The 22,363-nt window shown below is 37.6% G+C and overlaps 1 protein-coding gene across 4 annotated transcripts in view; it reads right to left on the bottom strand.

Annotated features, from left to right (window-relative positions):
• Positions 1-22,363, bottom strand: part of foxp4 (forkhead box P4) — a 244,257-nt gene that overhangs the window by 125,489 nt on the left and 96,405 nt on the right. For all 4 annotated transcript variants that reach the window (XM_039749164.1, XM_039749167.1, XM_039749166.1 and 1 more), the window contains exon 3: positions 17,074-17,163. In XM_039749164.1, the coding sequence (XP_039605098.1) occupies positions 17,074-17,163 (90 nt within the window). The remainder of the gene's footprint in view (positions 1-17,073; positions 17,164-22,363) is intronic.

Here is a 22,363-nt window from a genome sequence, read left to right as displayed (position 1 = left end):
TGTAATATAAATGAAGATCCTTTTGAATTTGCATATAGTGTACAATGCACACAAGCACTACATGTACTGTTATGCAAACATAAAACTAAATTAAAAGTCAGTTTAGATGGATGGATATGTATAATATATATGTATGCATGTATACAAATGTAAATAATAAAAATACGCAATTTAATGCTATTCTTTTACTCACATACAGATACACAGTACATACATACATATAGACTGTATAAAATACATACAAAAATGCGCACATACACACACACACACATACAGTAATTAATTTGCTTTTCCACTCACAAGTGTACATAATACAAATATTCTTCTGATTTAAAAAGTAAGCAGTTTAAAAAAATAAAAAAGCAGTCTAAAAACAGAATTTTATCTGCCCCCCCCCCATAAATGCAGCACAATGAAATCAGCTTTGATACCGGCAGTAATCATGTAGGGAATACTAAAAGACGGCAGGGTCCTTTCACTTTCGAAGGTCAGTGTCTCAGTAATGAGCTATGCACTAAATTATGGTATTTAAATAAATGGATGATTAATACATCATCATTCTCCAGAGATTTCTATCCTTTTCCATATTACGGGGTAATTATCACATTCTGGGCTGCAAAGCACACACACACTGTAAAAAATATATAAAGAAAAAACCTTGAGCAGAGTAAAGAATACACGTTTACTATTAGTAGTATTAGTAGGTTTGTGGAAAACAACTGGGCTTCCTGAGCTTCAAAAATGTGCCTTGTATCCTAATGTTGCACCTACAAAAGAAGGAAAAAAAAGTTTCTATAAAAGAAATATACAGTAAAATAGGTTCAGTGACATGGCACAAGTCCGAGGCTTTGTTTTCCTCAATTGACGAAAAGCAAGCGATCTTAACTGAGAAACAAAGCTCAGCTTGAAGCCAAGATGATCGCTATGCAGCTCAAGTCCCTAAAGGCCAATCTCTGCTGATGGTTTCAACTACAAAGTCTACATGAACTTATTACCTGAAAACTTAACTGCTGTTAATTAAATAAAGCATATAATTTATGGCAATCCCCCTTCACCCCACACCACTCTTTTTTAACAATATACTAAGTCATGAATGACCAATTCCTGTGTTAGAAGTGCTGTAGTGCCCTCTACTCCTCCTACCATTCAGGCTCTTACCAACGTATGTAGTTAGGATACCAAGTGACAATTAACACTTTTACATAAATACTAAGTGAATTAGGTACTTCTTTTTTAAGGCAGAATTAAAGAAATATTTATGTTGTCCACCATAATGCACAAAAGGTGCATATAAAATGTGTGGATATAAAATGGGAAACAGCAAGCATTGAGTGCCTTAATGGGAGCAGGTGCCTGACTTTGATAGCAAAAACAAGATCTCAACTGATGGTGGAGATTTCAGTATAGTTATGCTTTCAAGGTATTTGAAGACTGCTGCTGAATAAGAAAGAATGATAGCTGGAGATAGAGAATACTTTCTCCAATATAGACATAAACACAGCATTTGTCTAAGTGATTTGTCTACTTTTGGCTCTATTGCTTATGCTCAGTGCACTAGAGAGCTGTGTAGACAATTGAAAGATGACAGGTAAAGGCGTTTCCTGCCATAGGTCTCTGAGGACAGCATATCAGGCTGTTTATCCTTGTCTGAAGTGATCACCACAACAAGCTCATAGCATCCATTAGTCATCCAAGTAAACAATGAATACGCTATACAAATTGTAGCAAAACAGCAGGTTGGAACTACATATCAGGACAGAAACTAATGTTGCTAAGTTTCTGGAGAGGTGCAGTGTTTCCTGATTTTAATTCCAACCAAGAATTAAGTCAGAAGCCAATTCACCCACCTAATAGAATTCCTTCCTGAATTATTTCAAAAACCTCAGTTCTCATTGCGTGGCTTTTCCAATATCCTGCAAAAGACTTTTATAAGTTTACCTTTTACACCAAGATTTGTTTTCTGCCTCTTCAAAGTTATTTGCAAAGAGTTTTACTACATTTTCTGTTGATTTGTTAAACAAAGAAAATTTCAGAATTACAGGCACTACTGCAGATGAAGTAGCACACTGACTACCGGCCATCATGGACACCTATTCACAAATTATCAGCTCTTACAATTAGTTCATTGTAATTTAGTCATCCAGGAACCAACCCTGGATAGGGTCCAACACTTGCATACATATTCACAGCAGGTCAATCAAAGTTGCTAATCAACCACAAATCTAAATATGGATGGATGTGTGGGCTTAGCTTATTCATGAGGACATTCAGCTGGATGAGTAAAGGTTTCCCTGACTGTTACTATCGAAATGAAATTTTTTTATTTAATTAAAATGTGTTAAAATATATTGTAGGAGTGAAAGATGATGGTTCAATAAACTCTGACCAAGTGCTTCAGTTTTCATGGCCAGTTCTAAGAAGTCAAAGAAAACCTAAAAATATAATTTTTTAGCCTCATTTTATTACTGTATCTCGAAAATGTACAAGAACTCCAAACTGGCCCTGCATAATAGAGGCTCTGCTGTGAAAGACTGGTATTTCATCCAGAGCTAGTTCCAGTTCCCACCTTGTGTGCTAATGGAATAACTTCTGACCTCCCATAAATCAGCATTGCAATAAGTATGCTTAGACAAATAAATATATGAATGAATAAAGTAATTTTCCATTGATATTCACCGTGATAGGTGTTATAATATATAGTAACTTACACTTTGTGCATGTCTCTTCCTTCGGATATTATAAGACAATTCTAGGAAATATATAAAATGCATGTATGAATTATGACGTAAACAACAAAGAAAATAGATCTGGAGGTGCTAAAGAAACACAACTGTTACGAGCAATTCCAAACTGATGGTTGCTTCTGTGGAAGCCCTGTGATATACAGTACTTGCAAGAGACCATGGTTATATTTTCATTCATTTATTTAGCAGATGATTTCAAATTACGTGCAGTGGTAGGAACTGGATTAGAAACTTTGCACTTTACAGTCTGATATCTTAACCACTAGGTCTCGCTGTTTATGTTTGACTGCTTTGCACTGCAAGAAGGCTTTTTAATGGAAAAACCAATTACAGGCCTCCTGCAATCACTATAACAGTTGCAATGTATTCTTTTGCAATCTGGCCTACTGGTAAAATAAAATTAATAATAATAACAACAATAATAAAATAACAAAAAGCAGGACTTGCTGTTTTATTACACTCTACTCCTTTCCGTTGTAGCAAGGTAAATACCAAACTGAATTAATGGACAGTCCAATTATTGAAGCAGGGCAGCAGAGAATACTAGAGAGCACCTCCTGTTGGTTGGCATGGGTCAGTATTTATTAGCTCAGGAGAGGTAAACATAAGCAGGAGGCAGTAATAAAACAGAGCCAGATGGGTTTCACACCACTACACTATGTGCCATCACTGGATTATTTACAGAGAGTACTGAGCCTTGTCCAGCCAGCTGCCAAGGGACTACTTCTTGACAGCATCCAGACAAATGAAAAACTTGCATTTTGAGAATGCCCCTAGTTGAAGAAGTTCAAGTGGAAAATACTCCTCCCCCTCCCCATTCCATCGAATGCCCCACTGCACCAGAATAAAAATGACAACAAATTTCCAGCGGAACACAACAGAGACTGCTCTACCCAGGAAATAAAAGAGCCCATTATCGACCTGCCTTCATTACACATTTCACTCATGTTTCAAATCAAAAAATGGACTTTCACACTTCATTGCTTTGAGCTAGATTTCGCCAATTCTCTGGACCAACACTCTTGCCTGCTTATTCATTTCTTTTATTTTATAAATAAGTGCAAACACAGCGATTTTACTCCCAAGAAAACCCAAATAAATAACCGGACCAGGTTCAAAACAAGTCTCTTGTGTGTAGCACCACTTCCACCATTGTTTGGCAGCCTGTAGACACAGCAAGCGTGGGATCTACGCCGCCAGTCCCTTTGCTGTCAACCACTTCTATACAAGCAAACAGACTTGCAGCATATTGCCTTAGAAGAGAGTCATGACAAAGTATAATTTTCAAAACAGACATCTTTGTTGGTATTGTATTATTGTCATGATTTTGAGGAGACATGCAAGTAAGAATTTCATTGTACCATGTATAGATAGATAGATAGATAGATAGATAGATAGATAGATAGATAGATAGATAGATAGATAGATAGATAGATAGATACTTTATTAATCCCAAGGGGAAATTCACATATTCATGGTAATAAACTTTAAGCTAAAGACAATCCAATCTTTAACAAAATAATTTACTGTAACATCCAGAAAATGCACTTTAGTCTTAGTATCCCTCTGCAACCCTAGCTGAAGCGCCACAATGGTTCAAGGAACCACTTTTACTAATAGAACAAATTATGCACAAACAATAATGGTTTCCTATTATAAAGATTAACAAAGTTGCATAACTAGCATGGTGCTCAAAAGACGTCAAAGTACTCCAAAAATTAAAACTTGAAACCAGGGCATGAATGCTGAAACGTGCACTAATGATCTTTGTCACAGAGGATACGGATTAGATGGCATACTGGCCGGGATGTGTGGTTCCTCACACAGCCAGGAAGCACTTACAATTGATGGATGGTGGGAAGCAGTGTCATGGGGCAATGTACACCACCAACACGATAGATGTGGCATCTGTCTGCACGGGAATTGTAGTCCTAACAGTCATTCCTGTTGGGTTTCTTGGAAGCCAGTAGGCAGCACTGTGGAAAGGAATGTTCCTTGTTTGTGTCAGGAGTCTGGGGTTCTGTTATGCCCCCTAAAGGACAAAGCATCTTGTACATTCATCACTTTTTGTTTTTGGAGCTAGTGTCTGACCAACATATCTCATAGAACCAATGAGAATAATTTTTCACATCTTGAGTTAAACTTGAGTCAGTCAGTCATACAATATTCTTGTTTTAAAGTGCATTTGCATATTGGACACCTTAAAGCTAGAGGAGGATTCTTTTCATAATGTTTGAGGGATGTGAAACTGACTTTCACAGACTTCATCTTGGGGACTGAAGAGAAGGCCCTGTGGTTTACAGCCAGGAGACTACATATATCACTGGACCAATGGAAAGTTAAGTGAATCTCTGAAAGACTCATTCTGAATCACTCTTATGATTTATAAATCAACATATCAGCTAGGAGGCTGCAAAGCCCATGAATCTAAATTTACTTAAAATTTTGCATGGTGACCAACACCAATGCTGTTTTCTCACTGCTGAAACTGAATCCATAATCTTGTGATTTACAATTTTTAACATGTGTCATTAAGCCAACCAATATGAAATCTTTTATTTTATAAAATTAGTTTCTATAGTGTCTATAACTCACACTATTTTCTGATTTACTTTATAAACAGACATTACACATATCCACTTGCAAGCTTTATTTTCTACAGCACCTCCCCTCAAGGTGTAGTACATTGGTTAACACTAATTGCTCCAGACCTCTAGGTTCTACATTTTCCTCAGACACATACTGTGAGAAGTATGCCACTCTCTCCATGTCTGTTCAGCTGGTCCTCACCATATCCCCAAACTGTGTATGTTTGATTGAATGGCAACTATAAACTGGTCCGGTGTGGGTTGTGGCCTAATTGTGCCTGGCAAGGCACTTTTACTATGTCCTTGGCTAGCTCCTGCATTGTGCCCAAAACTGCAGGGAAAGACTCTATGACAGGTATTTTGAAAATGAACAGGTTGACCTTAACTGTGATCGTAATTATTGTGTTTTGCTCAAAATGTAGCATAGGTAGTCTTTTGGCACAGCATGCCTAGGACACATTGGTGAACTCCAGTGAAACCAGTCCAAAGTTCAGTATTTTAATTTGAGCCACATGCCTGCCAATAACATGGAAGCTAAACTCTCTAATGGTCAAAGAATATCATATTAGCTAATTTAACTGCAATACAGATGAGAAGGAAAAAAAGACCTGAGCGAGTTTGAAAATTTTCTGTCTCTGTATCTAGTCCTCACCACCTATACTCCATACACACTCACCCTAGCCTGGAGTCAAAAAAAGGGTGGCGACCATATGTCCTCTCCTCTTAAATTGAGCACAGCTTTAAAAGAAATCCTAACTGTGTGAGCATATAGGCCAAAACAAAACCCTTGAAGTCTTTTATCCAGATTGAAAAAGATTAAAAACAGGAAGGATTTGTAACAGTTAAAAGTGGAAGAATCACTCATATGTCGCAAGTGCTCACAAGTCCAGCGGATGCTGGCGTGTGTCTGTGGTGAATTTTTATCCACCAGCACACATTTACAGGCTGTATACACATACATTAAAAAAACAGGATATGTGCCAAACATGCTGCTTTGGGGAAAAAAGAAAGAGAATAAAAGACAACACAGCTTCATTGAACAAGGTCTCCTAACAAAAAAAAAGAAAGAAAGAAAAAGGCCTGAACTGCTGAGCTCTGTGGTCACAACGGCTAATTTAATGCGGTTATTCAGAGGGTGGGATAATTTCACATGTGTCCTGTGCCTGCGGCGGCACAGATACCAATTTCTGACATCTTAAACCCCTCATCAGTGTAACCGCAGAGAGCATGAGAGTAACAAAGAACGTGTGTGGCAGACTGGCTTTGCTGGGTGCAAGGCAACCTAGTGTCTTGTCAGAAGTATTGTGACCACAGAATGCATGCCTGCCACCAAGTGTGACAAAGCAGAAGGATTCAAAGGAATGTGGAATTATTGTTATGTAATTGAAGCAAGCATACACACGGTCTAGGTGGCTACCACTAGCACCATTCTCTTCTTTTTAGGAGGTCAGATATCTTGCAAGATCTCTGGAAAGTTGCCACCATCAAGTCAGGTCAATATGCCAGCAGAAGCTTGATATGGTATCAGCAATTGGCAAGTGTCCAGGCACACTTTGCCTGGACTGACCTGCATGAGCCTCATCTCAGCAAAGGTAGCAAGGAAAGCGGGATTAATCAGCAGCCAGGCACCTCTCATATCCATATAGGGGAACACTAAATAATTCTAGCTTTGCTTGTTATTGATATATAATAGAAAGAGAAGGCAATGGCTGAAATATAGCACGTTAACAGGAAATAGATGGTCTGAGACAAGGAATTATCTTGTTGTTGATGAATAGCACCCTTGGAAAAGTCTGTCTAACAATATTCTATAATGTGGAACATTTCAGTAAATAGGGGCAAAAAACAACAACTACATCTGACACAGAGTTGCCAAATAGAGCTTTGAAACCCCAGGATTAAGAAAATGAGGTGTAAAAGCTTAGCAGGAGCTGAGAGTGCTGCCAGTGGGCCATGACTGGCAGTACAAAGAGACAAAATGTTTTCTGTTAACTTATGTCTCTTTATGTAAGGTGGGATGCAAAGCCCAGGCCTGTTTACAGCCTCTAACTATGTGCAATCTGTGTTTAAAAAGAAAAGAAAAATACTATGAGTGCACCTAACTGCAGATTTTTGTATGCTACCATCATTAGCTTTTGTTGGATGAGAAAGAAGATCTGCTTGCCCGCCTTTCCCAGAGAAAACCATACAACACCTATCTTGAGCCAGACAGACAGACAGATGCTCCAATTCAGTTTCCACGGTTTTGTCTTATTGACAATTTTTTGTACCTTGATATTGTGCTTGCTACAGACAGATGCTATATATAGTAAAGACTGTAGCCAGAGTAGCCTTCTTCTGGATAGTTTGTTACACTGTGATGCATAGTACTGCAGTTATCACCAATCAGCTATTACTAACTATAAGACTCAGTGCAAGTCATGTAACCCATCTGTAATCACAATGAAAGCTGTGCAGGCAGCACATTTTTACAAACGCTGATATCTCTCTTATTTTTCTTTTTGAAATCATGTAATGAGTTACCAGTTTTGTATTAATATTATAATTAGATGTGATCTGGCACCTGTCTTGTCACTGATGGTAGATACTAAAAACTGTTCAATTGGCCTAATAATTGATTAGTAATATTTGATATCCTACACTGTTTCAAAAACATTTCACCAGGAAATCATGAGTTTAATGTTCTGAATGGTCTCCACTTGTCTGTTAAATCTGGGATGGTATATTCCTGTTGCCTCTTTTCTGTTTGCCATTCCAGGAGGCCACTCTTGACCAGTATGAGATCCTAATTCTAAGTAGATAACTGAAATGAAGGACTCAATTTGAGACTTTAGAGTAGGGAAACAGACCACTTTTTAACTATTTTAATGGTGTGTCCTGCTATATGAGTTAATGGGAAGGATAGCTACTGTACAGTTTATGATAGGAGATATACCGTAGGTGTAAATAGACTAATCAGACACTTGAATAAAACATGACATCTGTCCAACCCTTTTAAATTAAACACCATCCTGTTTTTTCACCTTTCTCCATAATACCACTAAACAATAGATACTTACTCACATTGTGTCACATTTTAAATGATCAGGTGCATATAAAGAATAAATACTGGCCTATTCTGGTCAATCCATAAAATAATTTTATAATGCGGTTTAACTATATTATACATATTAACTAGATACTTTTGGATTTGTCACAGATCACCCAAGAGTTCCTTCTGATTAGTAAGTCTGTGTTTCTCTCTCTTTCAGTATTTTTCTTAAAATTTCTCTTCTCCCTACATCTTTTTTGTTTCATAAACCTCTGCCTTTCATTTACTTATTTTCTCATATTCTATTTAATTTTTCTATCTCTCTGTACCTGTCACTCAAACTGAAAGACTTCAAGGATCAGCTTTTATGGTGCATGTAACACTTGCAAATTGAGTATCAGTAAAAACTGCCAGGCACAAAGAGATCAGTTAAACTAGGCAACAAAAAAAAAATTAATTTGGGTAAAAAATCCAGATATGTGCAACTCCACTATTTAGTCTTGCATGCATATAACATTACTCTGACTTTCAACAATATTTTATTCAGATAGTTTCATATGTTATAAAAAGTGTTTCTTGAGGAAAGGTGGGTCATCCTATGCGTCTACGTTGTATGTCTTTACCAGTGAACGGTTCTTATTGATACTGATTTTTATTTTAGGACACTTGATATGTATTGCACTCCAACATTCTTAACAGAGGCCAATATTAAAATACACTGAAAGACTGGACTAGTCTTGGAACACAGGGAAACTATATAGGAAAGGACAGAGAAGGCTCTTTTTCCTTAGGAGACTTTGTTATTTTAATGTTACTTACATTCTTCACATCTTCTGAAACTCTACTATGGCCAGCGTAATTTTCTATACTGTGGTGTTCTGGGCTGGTAACATCAGTTCAAGACAGGCCCACCAAATCAACAAGCTAATTAAAAGGTCAGGTTCAGTTATGAGATGCACTCCAGACTCCCTGGAGGTCGTAGCAAAGGACAGAATTAAAACAAAACTGGGTGTGATTATGAACAATGTTGTACATCCTCTATCTGACACATTAACACTGAGGACTTTTAGCCAATGAATTACTTAGCGGAAGTGTGTCAAGAAACTTTATTTGAAGCTCCTTTATATGCCTCAGCAAATGCCTGCATAATTTGCCATTATGACTGTAGCTGCCAAGTCTGAAGTTTTCTTCCTTTTTAAATTTTTTATCAATGTATGCATTTATTTATTTAGAGAGCCTTTGTAAAAAGCCAAATTTCCACCTGGGGACAAATAAAGTAATACATATCTATCGTTATAATGAATCTGAAAAAAATGCATATGCAAAGCACATAGATGGCTGTGTAATCTACACCGGGTGTTACCACTACAATTAATGTCTTTCCCAAATAGCTGAGAGAATAGGCTACAAAATACTAGTTTGAAATGGAGACTAAAGGACATAAATATTAAGTTTCCAAGTCAAATACTGCTTTAAGAAAGGTGGAATCAGAGAAAGTTTCCACTTAGCCCAGTTAGTGTCCAATTAGTGTCTCTTGCTACTTCTACTCAGTTCTGCATAATTTTAATTGCTCCTTGATTTTGGTAACATGGGTAGACTCCATAATGGACAAGCTAACCTCACATTCTCAACATTAACAAGAAGGTATTCAGCAAACCCAGTTCTAGCACTAAATCTTAAGGGGCTTGTCAAAACTATTAAAATAAATGTTTCATTGTATTTATAGAAAAACAGGTTTTTATAACAACAGATTTGCACAAGAGGTATTTGGGAGTGCAAAGAATGAGTTCTATGAGAATGTCCAAGAATGATCAGAAATATAGCAGAGGATTCTGACTTACTTACATGGATATACTTCAAATTGTGTGTAGTATGCCTCAGAGTTGTAGTTTTACTCCACCCAAGGTTTCCCCAGGGTATTGTTTGAGCAAGGGTGAAAGCTTCTGGTCCCTGTGTAGTCTGTAACTTTGATGAAGTCCAGTGCTGACTACTGCTGCACTAAAGTGTGGCTAAATAATAAAACCATATCGCAATGCAGAAAAATACAAATGTGCAAATGAATTTTTCCAGTTCCACATTTTTGCAACACATCAAATCTTTGAAAATGTGGCATAATAAACTTCTGTGTGGAGCATATTCTGTTCATCCATCCATTCATTATCCAACCCGCTACATCCTAACTACAGGGTCACGGGGGTCTGCTGGAGCCAATCCCAGTCAACACAGGGCACAAGGCAGGAAACAAACCCTGGGCAAGGCACCAGCCCACCGCAGGGCACGCACACACGCACACACACACACACCAAGCACACACTAGGGACAATTTTAGAATCGCCAATGCACCTAACCTGCATGTCTTTGGACTGTGGGTGGGAACCGGAGTTATTCTATTCATCCATTTACTTATTCCAATGCAGAGTCACAGAGATGATAGCCTTAACAAAATGGGAGACCAGTCCATTTCACGGCACACCCTCAAACACACACAGGAATAAAGTAAAAGTAACTGCAGTACTTTGAGAAGCACCCATGCAGAAAGAATGAGAACTCCAAACTCCACAATGACAGTGACAAGGTCAATATTTGAATCCATTCTCTTAGAAATTTGCTAATGTGCTATTCTAAAATGATAGCTGAACATGAAAAATGTAAATTGCACTATTTTCCTATTGCACTTTCGTGGGACGCCACCTGTGTGCACCACAACAATTAAACAAACTGAATGAGGAAAAAGTTGAGGATGACATTATACAAAGTAGATACAGCATACGGGGTACAGAGGACCAAAAAGCAGTGTGGCATGTGCTCAAGTACTTCACAAAGACATATCTGTGGTTTGCTCTAGCAGAGTACTAACAAGTGGCATAGGCAGTTGTGAAAGTGATATAAGTGTTTTACTCAGCTATATAAAGATACCTGGTAGGCATTTATGATCTGGGATACACGGAAATGTGATGGTTTTTTAAATCTGAATGGAAGTGGAATATTCAATAAATATGATATGAGCTTCTTCCCTGATAAACAAATGACTATTCATGTAACATGAAAAATTTAAGAACTAGAAGCACAGGTACAAATACCTATCATCTGCAGAAGAGGAGGAACAGCTGTCCTTAGCTGAATTAGATAAATCCTTGGATTATTTTATTCACATGCAACTCGAGATATTATTATTGTAATGCAATGCATGTGTCTGATGTAAAATCTGCACCAGTGCCAGCATAGTTTTCCTCAATAGAAAGCTTACATTCAAAATTATCATTCAGGATTCACAGTAAATAGCACTTAAATTGCAATTTTTGTGCACTGTGGTAAAGATTAAGTGTTAACACTTCAAATTATTATCCAGACAATTTCTACAGCAACTTCTTTTCTTTATGTGGAAACATTAAACCTCCAAAATGTAGCCTGTGTGCATTTTCTTGTGTATACTGCATACATAAGTCATGGCATATTTTTTGTCTCAAAATAATATCAAAAATAAAAAAAACTGCACTCATAAAAGTCCTCAACCTTTATGAGGTCTGAAACTTTTCAATCTGCTTATGTAACAGGATTCATTATCATCATCTTAAGAATATTTCTGTTGTTTTAATCTCTAAGGGTCACGTGCTTTACTTATGTGCATGCATTTTGTTAAGTTCCCCTCTTAGATGAATGTAGAAAGCCAACTCACTAAAGTAAACCAACACAAAGCTGAGTAAAAAAATAATTCTGCTTATGATTATGCAGGTGCAAAGGTACAAGTAAAGAATTGTGACTGATCAAATGTGAGCTGATGCTGTAAATATCACTAAGTGAATGCCTGTGCCTACACTGTAACAGACTGGTATCAGGCTTGAGAACAGTTCTTTACTTGAGCAATTTGGTGCTAGGATTGTCTGTATCTCTAGTTATGATTCAAATGGCAAAGGTGATATTAAAAAATGGATGTTCATAAAGAATAACGTAGTCCCTCAATACACTTGGACCATGGTCTAGTTTCCAGCATCAAAACTTTCTCAGTTCAAATTTAATTGTTCTTTTTTATCCATACTATCTGATTTTACCTCACATATCCAATTCAAACTACTGGGTGAAGTGCTTTTCCTAAATGGCAGACATTTCTAAACTGTTCAGGTGAGGATGTGTATGACAGTGTGCTTTGCTATGGACTGGCAACCTATTAAGGGTTGATTACTGCCTTGTGCAAAATGTAACAGAATCGTCTTTGCTTTCCTGTGATTCTGTAATTAAATGAGGATTCAGAAAACAAGAAAATGGATGAATGAAGGATTGGTTAAATACTGTTTTTATCCTTATGATCAAGTACTAAAAATAGGAGGGCAGCATGGTGACATAGTAGGTAGCACTGCTGCCTTAGATCTCTACAAATTTCAAATTCTAGTGCAGTCACTGTCTGTGTGGGATACATATGTTCTTCCAGTGCCCCTAAAGGCTTTTTCCAGGTATTTAATTTTTTCATCATCCCAAATAATTGCAGACCACTGTAAGTGAGAGTGCATGTACATAAGAGCACACCGCAACAGATTTCCTTTTGTCAGATATTTCCGGGACAAGCATAGACTCCTCACAGCTGTAAAAACTAGATTGTGTGGCTTCAGTAAATAGAGTCATCATAAAAGCAAGCTTCTACAGCACTGCATTACTCCTATAATGACTTTAAAGTACTTATTTCAATACATAACACTTCCCATCCTGGATCTGGTGACATTTAAGTGAGGACAGAAACTTAACCAGAAACAGAATGCCAAAATAGATATGGTCCTAAAGAATTTTTACAGTGTCGGCAAAAATGAAAGGAGCCGAATGAGAAAGTAGCAAAATCCAAACAGATAAGCATATCTCTGGTATACAAAGTCAATCATAACACAAAAGACTTTAAACCATACAAGTAAACAAATATGCAATGAGAAGAGATTGAGTTTTCAAAGTGTAGGAAACATCATGTGTGATTAGTGTGGCAGGTGTGTGATAATAATCAATGGAGGTGAGTCCATCCCTGTTCTACCAGTTAATAAAGATCTCACCACAAAGACAGAGTGGGTGGTGCACAATGACACTACACATCTGAATTTCTGCACTCTTGCACTCACCAAGTCCGCGTCAGCAGATTCTGCACGTAAAGTACACCTCTATTAACATCTTTCTCACACACCACTGGCATTGAAGAAGAGAGCAGCCTTGAGAGCAAGCCTTTTTGGCCTTATACAACTGTCTGTGAAAAGAAAAAAAAAAAAACTCCAGCCCCCAAGTTCAATCTAATTAGTATGGTTTGTTAATTAAATGAACGTGGCACTAACGAGTAACCTGCTGTTCCTTGATAATGTTAATTAGCCCAAAGGGAAAACCTCTCAACAAGGCCATTTAAACTGTCAGACTGCATCCTGGCTTTATTATTGATGATTAGAAACGTCAGGACCCCCTCCTATCCAAATAACTTGCTGGATCTCAGGAACCTGGCTCAAGATGCTGGCATTTGCTATTGCTTTTAAGACCTATGCCACTACCATACCATGAGATGGGCAGAGCAGAGGTGCTGAAAGCTTGTGGCACAATGCCAGTTTTTGCATGGCCTTACTTACTTCATTGTACTACACAAATCATATAACCCATGTTCCTCACAGTCACAGGGAGCTCATTCATTTATTCATTCACTCCTTTATATGTAACTTTCTGTCCTTCCATATAATAAATCTGTGATGCTCTCCCTCACAAAAGGTCTACGCACAAAGCACAAGGATTGCAAACAAACATATTTCAGTGGCCAGACGCCTGCTAGCACAAAATGCTTCCTCATTCCCAGTGGAGAGGGGGGTCTTAAAATAAAACATATGTTTGCCGGTAACTTTGTTCTTTTATACTCTGCATGAATCACTGCATGGAGGCCAAATTCTTGGCCATTTAAATCACAGAAGCGGCTCAGGGTGAGATGTCTGATGAAAAATCTATAGTCTCACTTAGAACTTGTGAAAACTACTGCACTCCAATCCACTTGCAAAATTCCTTTCAAAGCATGCCAGCATTGAAAGTCACAGTAGAACTTTTGCACACTTTCCACAGATGAAACCCTAAAGAATGACAAGTATTGACCTGCAGCATTAAGCAAACTGGGGTGGTGTTCATATGTGTGACTCAAATTATTAATACAGAGGTTTCATTCTGACTTTAAACATATGGCCACAAGTAATGGCTTCGCGTTCAGGGTTGGTTCCTTCCCTGTGTCCACTGTTGCTTAGATAATCTTCCTATTACAAGAAGAGTGCTGGAAAAATGGAGGGATAGGCTGAAGCATTCATGCGGCAGACTATTAAGATAAAAATCTGTATTCTATATATAGTGCCTTACATACTGAACATCCTGCCAAGTCCTTTGTTTTTACACTACATAATCTGATTGGCTCTAGTTGTGTTGTCTGGAATGTCATTGGTTTAAATGACTCTCTAATTCTAAGAACATCTTCACAACTACCCAGCCACAATGATATATTAAAAAAAAACTAAAACCATCTATGCATTTTCTACAAACACAGTTTACTGTTTAGAAGCAAGGAGAAGGGAATGTTTAATCTGGCTGCAATGTGGGAAACTGTGTAAAGTAGGGTGGTAGACTATAAAAAGCAAAAAAAATAATTTTAAAAATGGGTTACAATTTGATTTTACAAGATTTATATAAAAACCACACAATAAGCAGATAAATAAATCCATAAGTTATAAATAAGACCATAGTAGAGAAAATGTTATCTTCGTATTAGTAACTCCTTGCCACCAGATTTATACCCTTGTTTAATAGCCCAGCACACACTGCACCCTAGTGGCAAATATATGGGACTATGAAGCACAAGCCATTCAGACTCCGCTACTAAAATAATTTTGTATAACTTGTCAGAGCTCATATTGTAATACTATGGAAGCAAGTACTACTTTACTACTACCTGGTGTGGAGTATAGAAAGCAACCATCTTAGCTTGTTGAACCAAAGGAGAACTCAGTTAGCTCAAATGACTAATATGTCACAAGACTACAAGAGAGTATCTCTTCTTAGCAGTAGGCTCATTCCACTGGAGCCCTGGTGCACCTGTTAAAAGGTTGTGCATTGTAGTTTACTATTAAAAGATGCTAAGAATAAATGTAATCTGCAAATTTTGCCTCCATTCATGCACCCATTTTTTTCAACCTGCTTTATCCTTTATAGAGTTGGAAACCATAGCAGGTACAGGGAAGGAAACAAGTTTAAAAGGGATGGTAATTAATTCACTGTAGGAAATTAATCTAGCAGAGGAATGTGATGAAATGCTTTGCTATGTCTGTTATGATGATGCTCATTAAAAAAGATGTTCCGTAAAAAGCAAGTTTAAGTTATTTTCTACAACTGTAGCACTGACTGATAAAGTGACTCACTCAGACTCCCTTAAGTTTGTAAGCAGTGAGGGCTGAACTGTCAGTCTTGTCCTTTACGGTCCATGTTGCTGAGAATTATATACTACATTAAACAGAAGTTTGAAATGTTTTCAGGAAGCACTTTTTCATATACTGTAGAACCTTTCTATAGTGACTATTATGTAAAGGTATTTTACAAGTACAGATCTACAGTCCAAATGCTTTCTTGTGACACAGAGAGCACTAGCAGGTTCATTTACCCTAGTTTAATATCTTAGCCAGTGGGATAAACTTCCTGCAAGAGTACAAGCTTCTCTTTATATATTACCTTTCTTCAGCAAATATCACCTCTAGGTCCTTTCCTCAATTCCATATTTCTCCATATAACAGCAAAGTTCTTGCTTTACTTTGTTCAGAAAGTGAATTAACAGTTTTTTTAGGTTTATAATCCAGAATCTTCACTAACAGGGAAAACTTTGTGTGAATAAAAACATCGTTTTTCCACCTTTTTTAACAATTGGGCAGGTTAACTGCCACATTTAGGATCACTCATTGAATCAGAGACGGGAAATAACCAGGTGGCCTTTCAGTTTTCAGTATAATGTCTTTTCCACAAGTCTACGTGTATTTTGAAATAATAGGGACAATTTGGGTCTGCCTTACATTATTTTCTCCTTGACTAACAAACAGATGCTCAACAGATTTTACTAGTAAAAATGTCAAAATTATCTCACAATTTGCACTTGCAGGATTAATGCACTAAGGATTTGCACTAAACTGTAACATTCAAAAGGTAAGCCACAGAATACACCCAGTGTTGATTAGGAAACATGACGTATTTCGGACATCAGACTGCCTCTTTATCAACTTTACCACCTGGTTTAGGTATATTTCCATCTTCATTAGAACATTAGAACAATCTAGACGAGAACAGGCCATTCAGCCCAACAAAGCTTGCCAGTCCAGTCATCTCAATGTTAGAGTCTCAGAAGTCTTACGGTGTGACTGACAAGACACTAAAAATTCCTTTTGAGAAATACTTTAAATCTAAACAGAATTCCCAAATTAAATGAAATTTTACTGAGATCCAAAGAGTTAAAAGTAGGAGCATTAATCCTCCACCGACCCCACCTCCTGTCAGAAAGCAATGTGATATTACAGTAGGCTGTTCCTGATGTGAGCATGGGCCTGACCTTCAGCCGGGCGTGTGAGGCGAGTGGCCTCTTCTGGTGCAAACGTGTCAAGCCCCCCAACCTGCCCCTCCCAGCATAATCAGGCGCCGTGAACACAAACGCTCGCCCCGGGACATAAGGAGGTGAACCTGCTCTGACCTGCACAGCTGCTTGCTTGTTCTCATTGCTGCTGGGAGAATTCAAGCCTGTTGCTTGCTGGAGAAGGAACTGACGTGCCGCCTGCAGAGCCTGAAAAAGACAGAAACAAATGGATGGGTTAGCTGTCCTGTTTTTGCAATATTGCCATGTCTCTTTTACAAAATACAGGATGCTAAAAATGCAAGGTCTGACACCACAATAAGTTAAATAGTTGTCAATATGTTTGCTGTAAGTATTTATTGTGCCAACCATAAGAAGAGAGAGAGAGAGAACCTTAACTGACAAAATAACAGTAAAATGTACCACATTTCTTTGCTAAAGAATGAGAAAGAAGTGACTTTTGTATTTCAAAACCATCACAGAGTAAGATATGAGGTGTCAATAGGCAATTCAGTTTTCACTGCATTTAATGGCAACACCACATGCATTCCAGTTTACAAGCGCCAATTCTTAAATAAACCATTTCCATCAAAGCTAGAATGCTCAATCCAGTTTGTTTCAGCTAAGCCTGTGTCTTTTCATTTAGCTATTACACACACACACACCCCTTTCCCTAAAAAGGCCATGAGGATGTTCAACAGAGAAATATGAGAAGTAAAAATTCTGAATGGGTCCATTTTCTTTGTTGTAAAGTGTGCTGTATTTTACATATGTGACTTCAAACAATCATGGCAATGGAGCAAAACAATCAGTTTTCTCAGGGTAAACAAGAAATATACTGTAGGAATTCAGCCATTAGCAGCACAAAATCCCAATACACATGTACTGCACAACTGGCACATAGTCCTTGCTTTGACTCCAAGCTTTGTGGACTTTTTTGTTTTATATGAAAGGTTTGAGGCACCACGGTGGCGCAGTGGGTAGCACTGCTGCCTCGCAGTTAGGAGACCCAGGTTCGCTTCCCGTGTCCGCTTCCCGAGTCCTCCCTGCATGGAGTTTGCATGTTCTCCCCATGTCTGTGTGGGTTTCCTCTGGGTACTCCGGTTTCCTCCCACAGTCCAAAGATAGGTGCATTGGCGATCCTAAATTGTCCTGTGTGTGTGCGCTGGAGCCCTGCCCGGGATTTGTTTCCTGCCTTGCTCCCTGTGTTGGCTGGGATTGGCTCCAGCAGACCAGCAGACTTAGGATATAGCGGGTTGGATAATGGATGGATGGATAATGGATGGGTGGATGGCCTGCCCCTTAATGAGATGAAAATCTGAGTGGGGCTACATGCAGTAGATCTGATACTAGTAAGTATAGGTGGGTTAATAACACTGGGCTCCTTTAGAGGGGGTCACAGTCCATCCTGGATGCATCAGGTGTAATGTTACAATGCCTGATGTGTTACTAATCCATCCATCTCCCTTGCATACAAGCTCAGTGTAGCTAATCTGCATTTATCTGTGGGAGTAAACTGAAGCACAAAAACACACAGACAGAGGTAGAATATTCCAACTTCAAACAGATAGTGACCAAGCCAGGAATCAATGTAGGGCCTGGAGCCATAAGAAGTAAATAATTAGCAGGAAGGTTTATGAGAACATTGTGGAAGGAGTAAATACAAGAAAACAAAGGACTCACTGTGGCCCAGAAATGGATAGATATATATGAAAAAAAGCTGCCAAGTCGAACCAAGTTTAATTAAGCTGCACAAATTATGACATACACTTGGGAGACTCACTTGGTAGACTCACATGTGTGGTGTTCTGGTCACTATACTGCAAAAAATACTATACAGCACTAAAAAGTGTGCAGTGGCATGCATCCCCAGACTAAAGAGCATGTCCTACTCTGACAGGCTCAAGGTATTAAACCTTGAGCAAAACAGGCTTCAAAATGATCACAGGCAACAATTTCATTAAATAGTGAATCATATACTTGGAGATACTGGTGGCAATTAAGGCAAAGTGCATTTAAGACTAAAGCCAGTAGGTACTTCTTCATACAAACAATACAGCGAGTACTTGGAGCAGTTACCAACTCATATAGTTGAAGCAGAAATCTTGACAACTTTTAAAAGTATCTGCATGAAACATGGGGACAACTCGGCTGTCAGTTAAACAAACAAACTCGTTGGACTTAATGGTCTCTTCTCATTTGCCAGTCCTTATATTATGTTTTAGGTTTTCTTTAATACTTTAAAGTTTTTTAAACGAAAGAAGTAAACACCCAACTTTCAGTACTTCATACTAAATACTGATTAGTATGAGACTGATTATATACCGATACTAAAAAAAGTGACAAATGCAAAAACAGTTCCATAAAAACAAAATTTCTTAATAATAAGAAACTTAAATAAAAATAAAAAACAGAAAGGGCCAGGGGCCTCAAAGTTGTTTACTGGGTTGGATGAAAACTTGTGCAATACGTCCACACAATGCAAGGGTTTTATCATAAACTGAAAAACAACAGTAAATGAATTCACTTAAAGTTACATGTATATTAATTAACTATTTTAAAAACATTACGTGGAAATATCTAAAACAACCCTACAAGTTAGAGAAAGACAGATGCAAATATTTTAAAAGAAAATACTTTTAAATATCATAGTAAAGTTTACAACAAAAATAAAAGGATACATCTTTTTACTTTCACACTTGCTGAACAGATAGAACAGAAAGTAAAATAAGTATTAATTAGGGAAAAAAAAAATTCTACTTTGGAAAATAACAAGAACTTAAGTGTTGAAGTGCACTTAGTTCAATCACTTCATGGTTTTTCATTTTATTGACCTTTCAAAAAAATAAAATACAGTCTAAGGCTACATCCATACTGCTACATTGTAATTTAAAATTTTCATTTTTAAACAAAAACTATCTCCATCCATACCAGCATTTTCATATTGTTTACAAAAGTATCTCCATCCACAGGTTAACAGAACTGGACAGAGAAAATCCCCTACACTGGGGCATGTATGCGTAGGAAGAAAAATCTTTGAAGGGATAGAAACACCACCGACCACAAGATTTACTGAACAGTAATCTGAAAACGGTAGCAGTACGTCAATTTAAATGATTTGCCTTTTTCTGCAAGTATTCAGTATTAAAACTGTACAAAATGCAAATTTAGATGCATTACAGATAAGTAAAACAACAAGCACCAAAGAACACAATTCCTTAATGCCCGTTATGTTAGAAAATGGTTTACATCCATGAAGTGTGAAAATTCTGGGAATGAGATGTTGTAATGAGCAAAATCCAATCAGGGAAGGGTGACATAATAAGCATGAATAAATCAGTGCAATTACTGTCTGCATTTTCACCCATCAACATTATAATGTCGAGCCGCCATTTTTAGAAGTATGTGGCTCTGGAAAACGTCTTTTAAAGAAATGGTGTGAACAAAAGGTGAAAGCGGAGACTAGTGTCTGTCTTTTTAAATGAATACGTAATACTATGTGTTTTGTTAGTTTTCTAAATATGCACGTGGTCTTTGTCCAGCATACTGTGGTTTCGACTACATTACAAAGACATCCAGGTTAAATAGGTTGGTGACAATTTAAAAAATTACATTATACACTAAGGAAAACAAAAAAAGAAAAGTAAAATAAGCAATGGGAAAAAATCTCCAGTCCAGAAGAAGGTCCGATATAAAGTTAGCTTCCTGAGATTATGTATATGCACTGTATAGTCCTGGAGAAAGTGATGACTAAAAGAAACTCACTGCATACTTATTCTGTTTCCTGAGAAGAAGTTCCCAGTTATAACAGCATACATGGCCAAAGCAAGACAACACATTTAAGGTAGCAAAACTACATAAACATCCAAGTAGGAGCTACAATATAATATTTTTCGTTTTTCTAGGCCGGAGGCTGGTCATCATCAGAATGGCAGACTGCCAATTCTCTGTCAGCGGTCCACAAGTGTGCCAGAGTTTAATAAACACAATCCCTGCATGAGAAATGAAGAGTTAAAGTCAAACTGGCACCCATTTAAGAACAAAAGGTGACAAACTGCTGATTGTTTACACAGGCAGAATCAGGATGAGCATTGGAGAGAAAGGAAAACACGTGAAAGAAATGCAGCCTCTGAAATCTAAATGAGAGCACAGTAAATCTGTCAGCAGTTGCGGCCTCTGTAAAGTGTCCGCTTTAAAAAAAAAATCACCTCTATCAAGAGGAATGCAATTTGTTTTTAATCAGGGCATGTGAATGTCAAAATCATTTTAACACAGTGATATGGGAGGGGGAAAGAGCACCCTTTTCATTTGTTTAAAATCCTAACTGCTTTACCTTACAAATGGCATTAAAGAAACTAAAACTAGGTACCCAAAAGGGGTATCCACTAAAGGAAGTTCAAAGCCAACTACTTATGCCACTTAGTCCAGTACAGGATCATAAGGAACTAGAACTTATCCTAGCAGCATCAGGCACAAAGCTGGGGCTGACCCATGACTTGGCACCAGTCCATCCAGGGCACACTCACTCACGACATGCCAAACTGTAGGAGTAAAATAATGATATAGCTATAAGGCAAAAAAAAGCAAAACTTTCCTGAACTGTCAAATTTTTTGGGAAGGAATTCTTCAGACAAGCCTAATTGTTTTATAAATGTCCTATCGCTTTGCTTCACCCACACACGGCTTGTATTGACATGGTAGGGGGTAAATACCAGAAAACATTAGCTTTATTTTTTCATTCTATGGATAGTGCGCACCTACGCATATAGGAATGATTAATACAACAGGCTTTACATTTCATAGCATCTGTCTACTGCAAATACGAGCTTGTCTTTTATATAACCATATTATAATGATTTACATATCTGTACAAATAAAGCACACTAGCAGGTGTGATAATATCAGCAATACCTAGATTGATGAATCCTTTAGCTAGGTACAGCTATGTAAAAAAGACTTTAGTAAACTGCTTGTTTTTAATTAAAACTTAACAAAATACCAGTAATGACATTTTAAAGTAAGGTTTACCTACAGTGCATCTATAAGTCACTGCTATGTACCAAAACCTTGTAAAAGATTTAATAAGCAGCTAATAGATCTAAGTCTAATGCAATACTCATGTTAGATGGAAATGTATTCATCCCTGGGGGAAATTTTTACCGAAGCTCGTTAAAAAAACAAATAAAACACACACACAAACACTATGGTCTCAACATTCACCAGAATGATTAAAAAGATAGAAAATAACACAGAGAGAAAACTTCATAGCCATTGACTCAACACTGCAGGCGTGACCCCTTCACTTCTATGATTATACTCTACTGCCATGCAAAACTGGTCAACTAAAAATCTGATTCGTTTTAATATTTTACCAATCTGGACCATTGGGTGGCATTTTCATATTTATATC

Source organism: Polypterus senegalus, chromosome 3 (assembly GCF_016835505.1).
Source record: "Polypterus senegalus isolate Bchr_013 chromosome 3, ASM1683550v1, whole genome shotgun sequence".
NCBI lineage: Eukaryota > Metazoa > Chordata > Cladistia > Polypteriformes > Polypteridae > Polypterus > Polypterus senegalus.
Note: the sequence above shows the minus strand (reverse complement) of the source record. Positions and strands in the feature narration are given on the sequence as shown.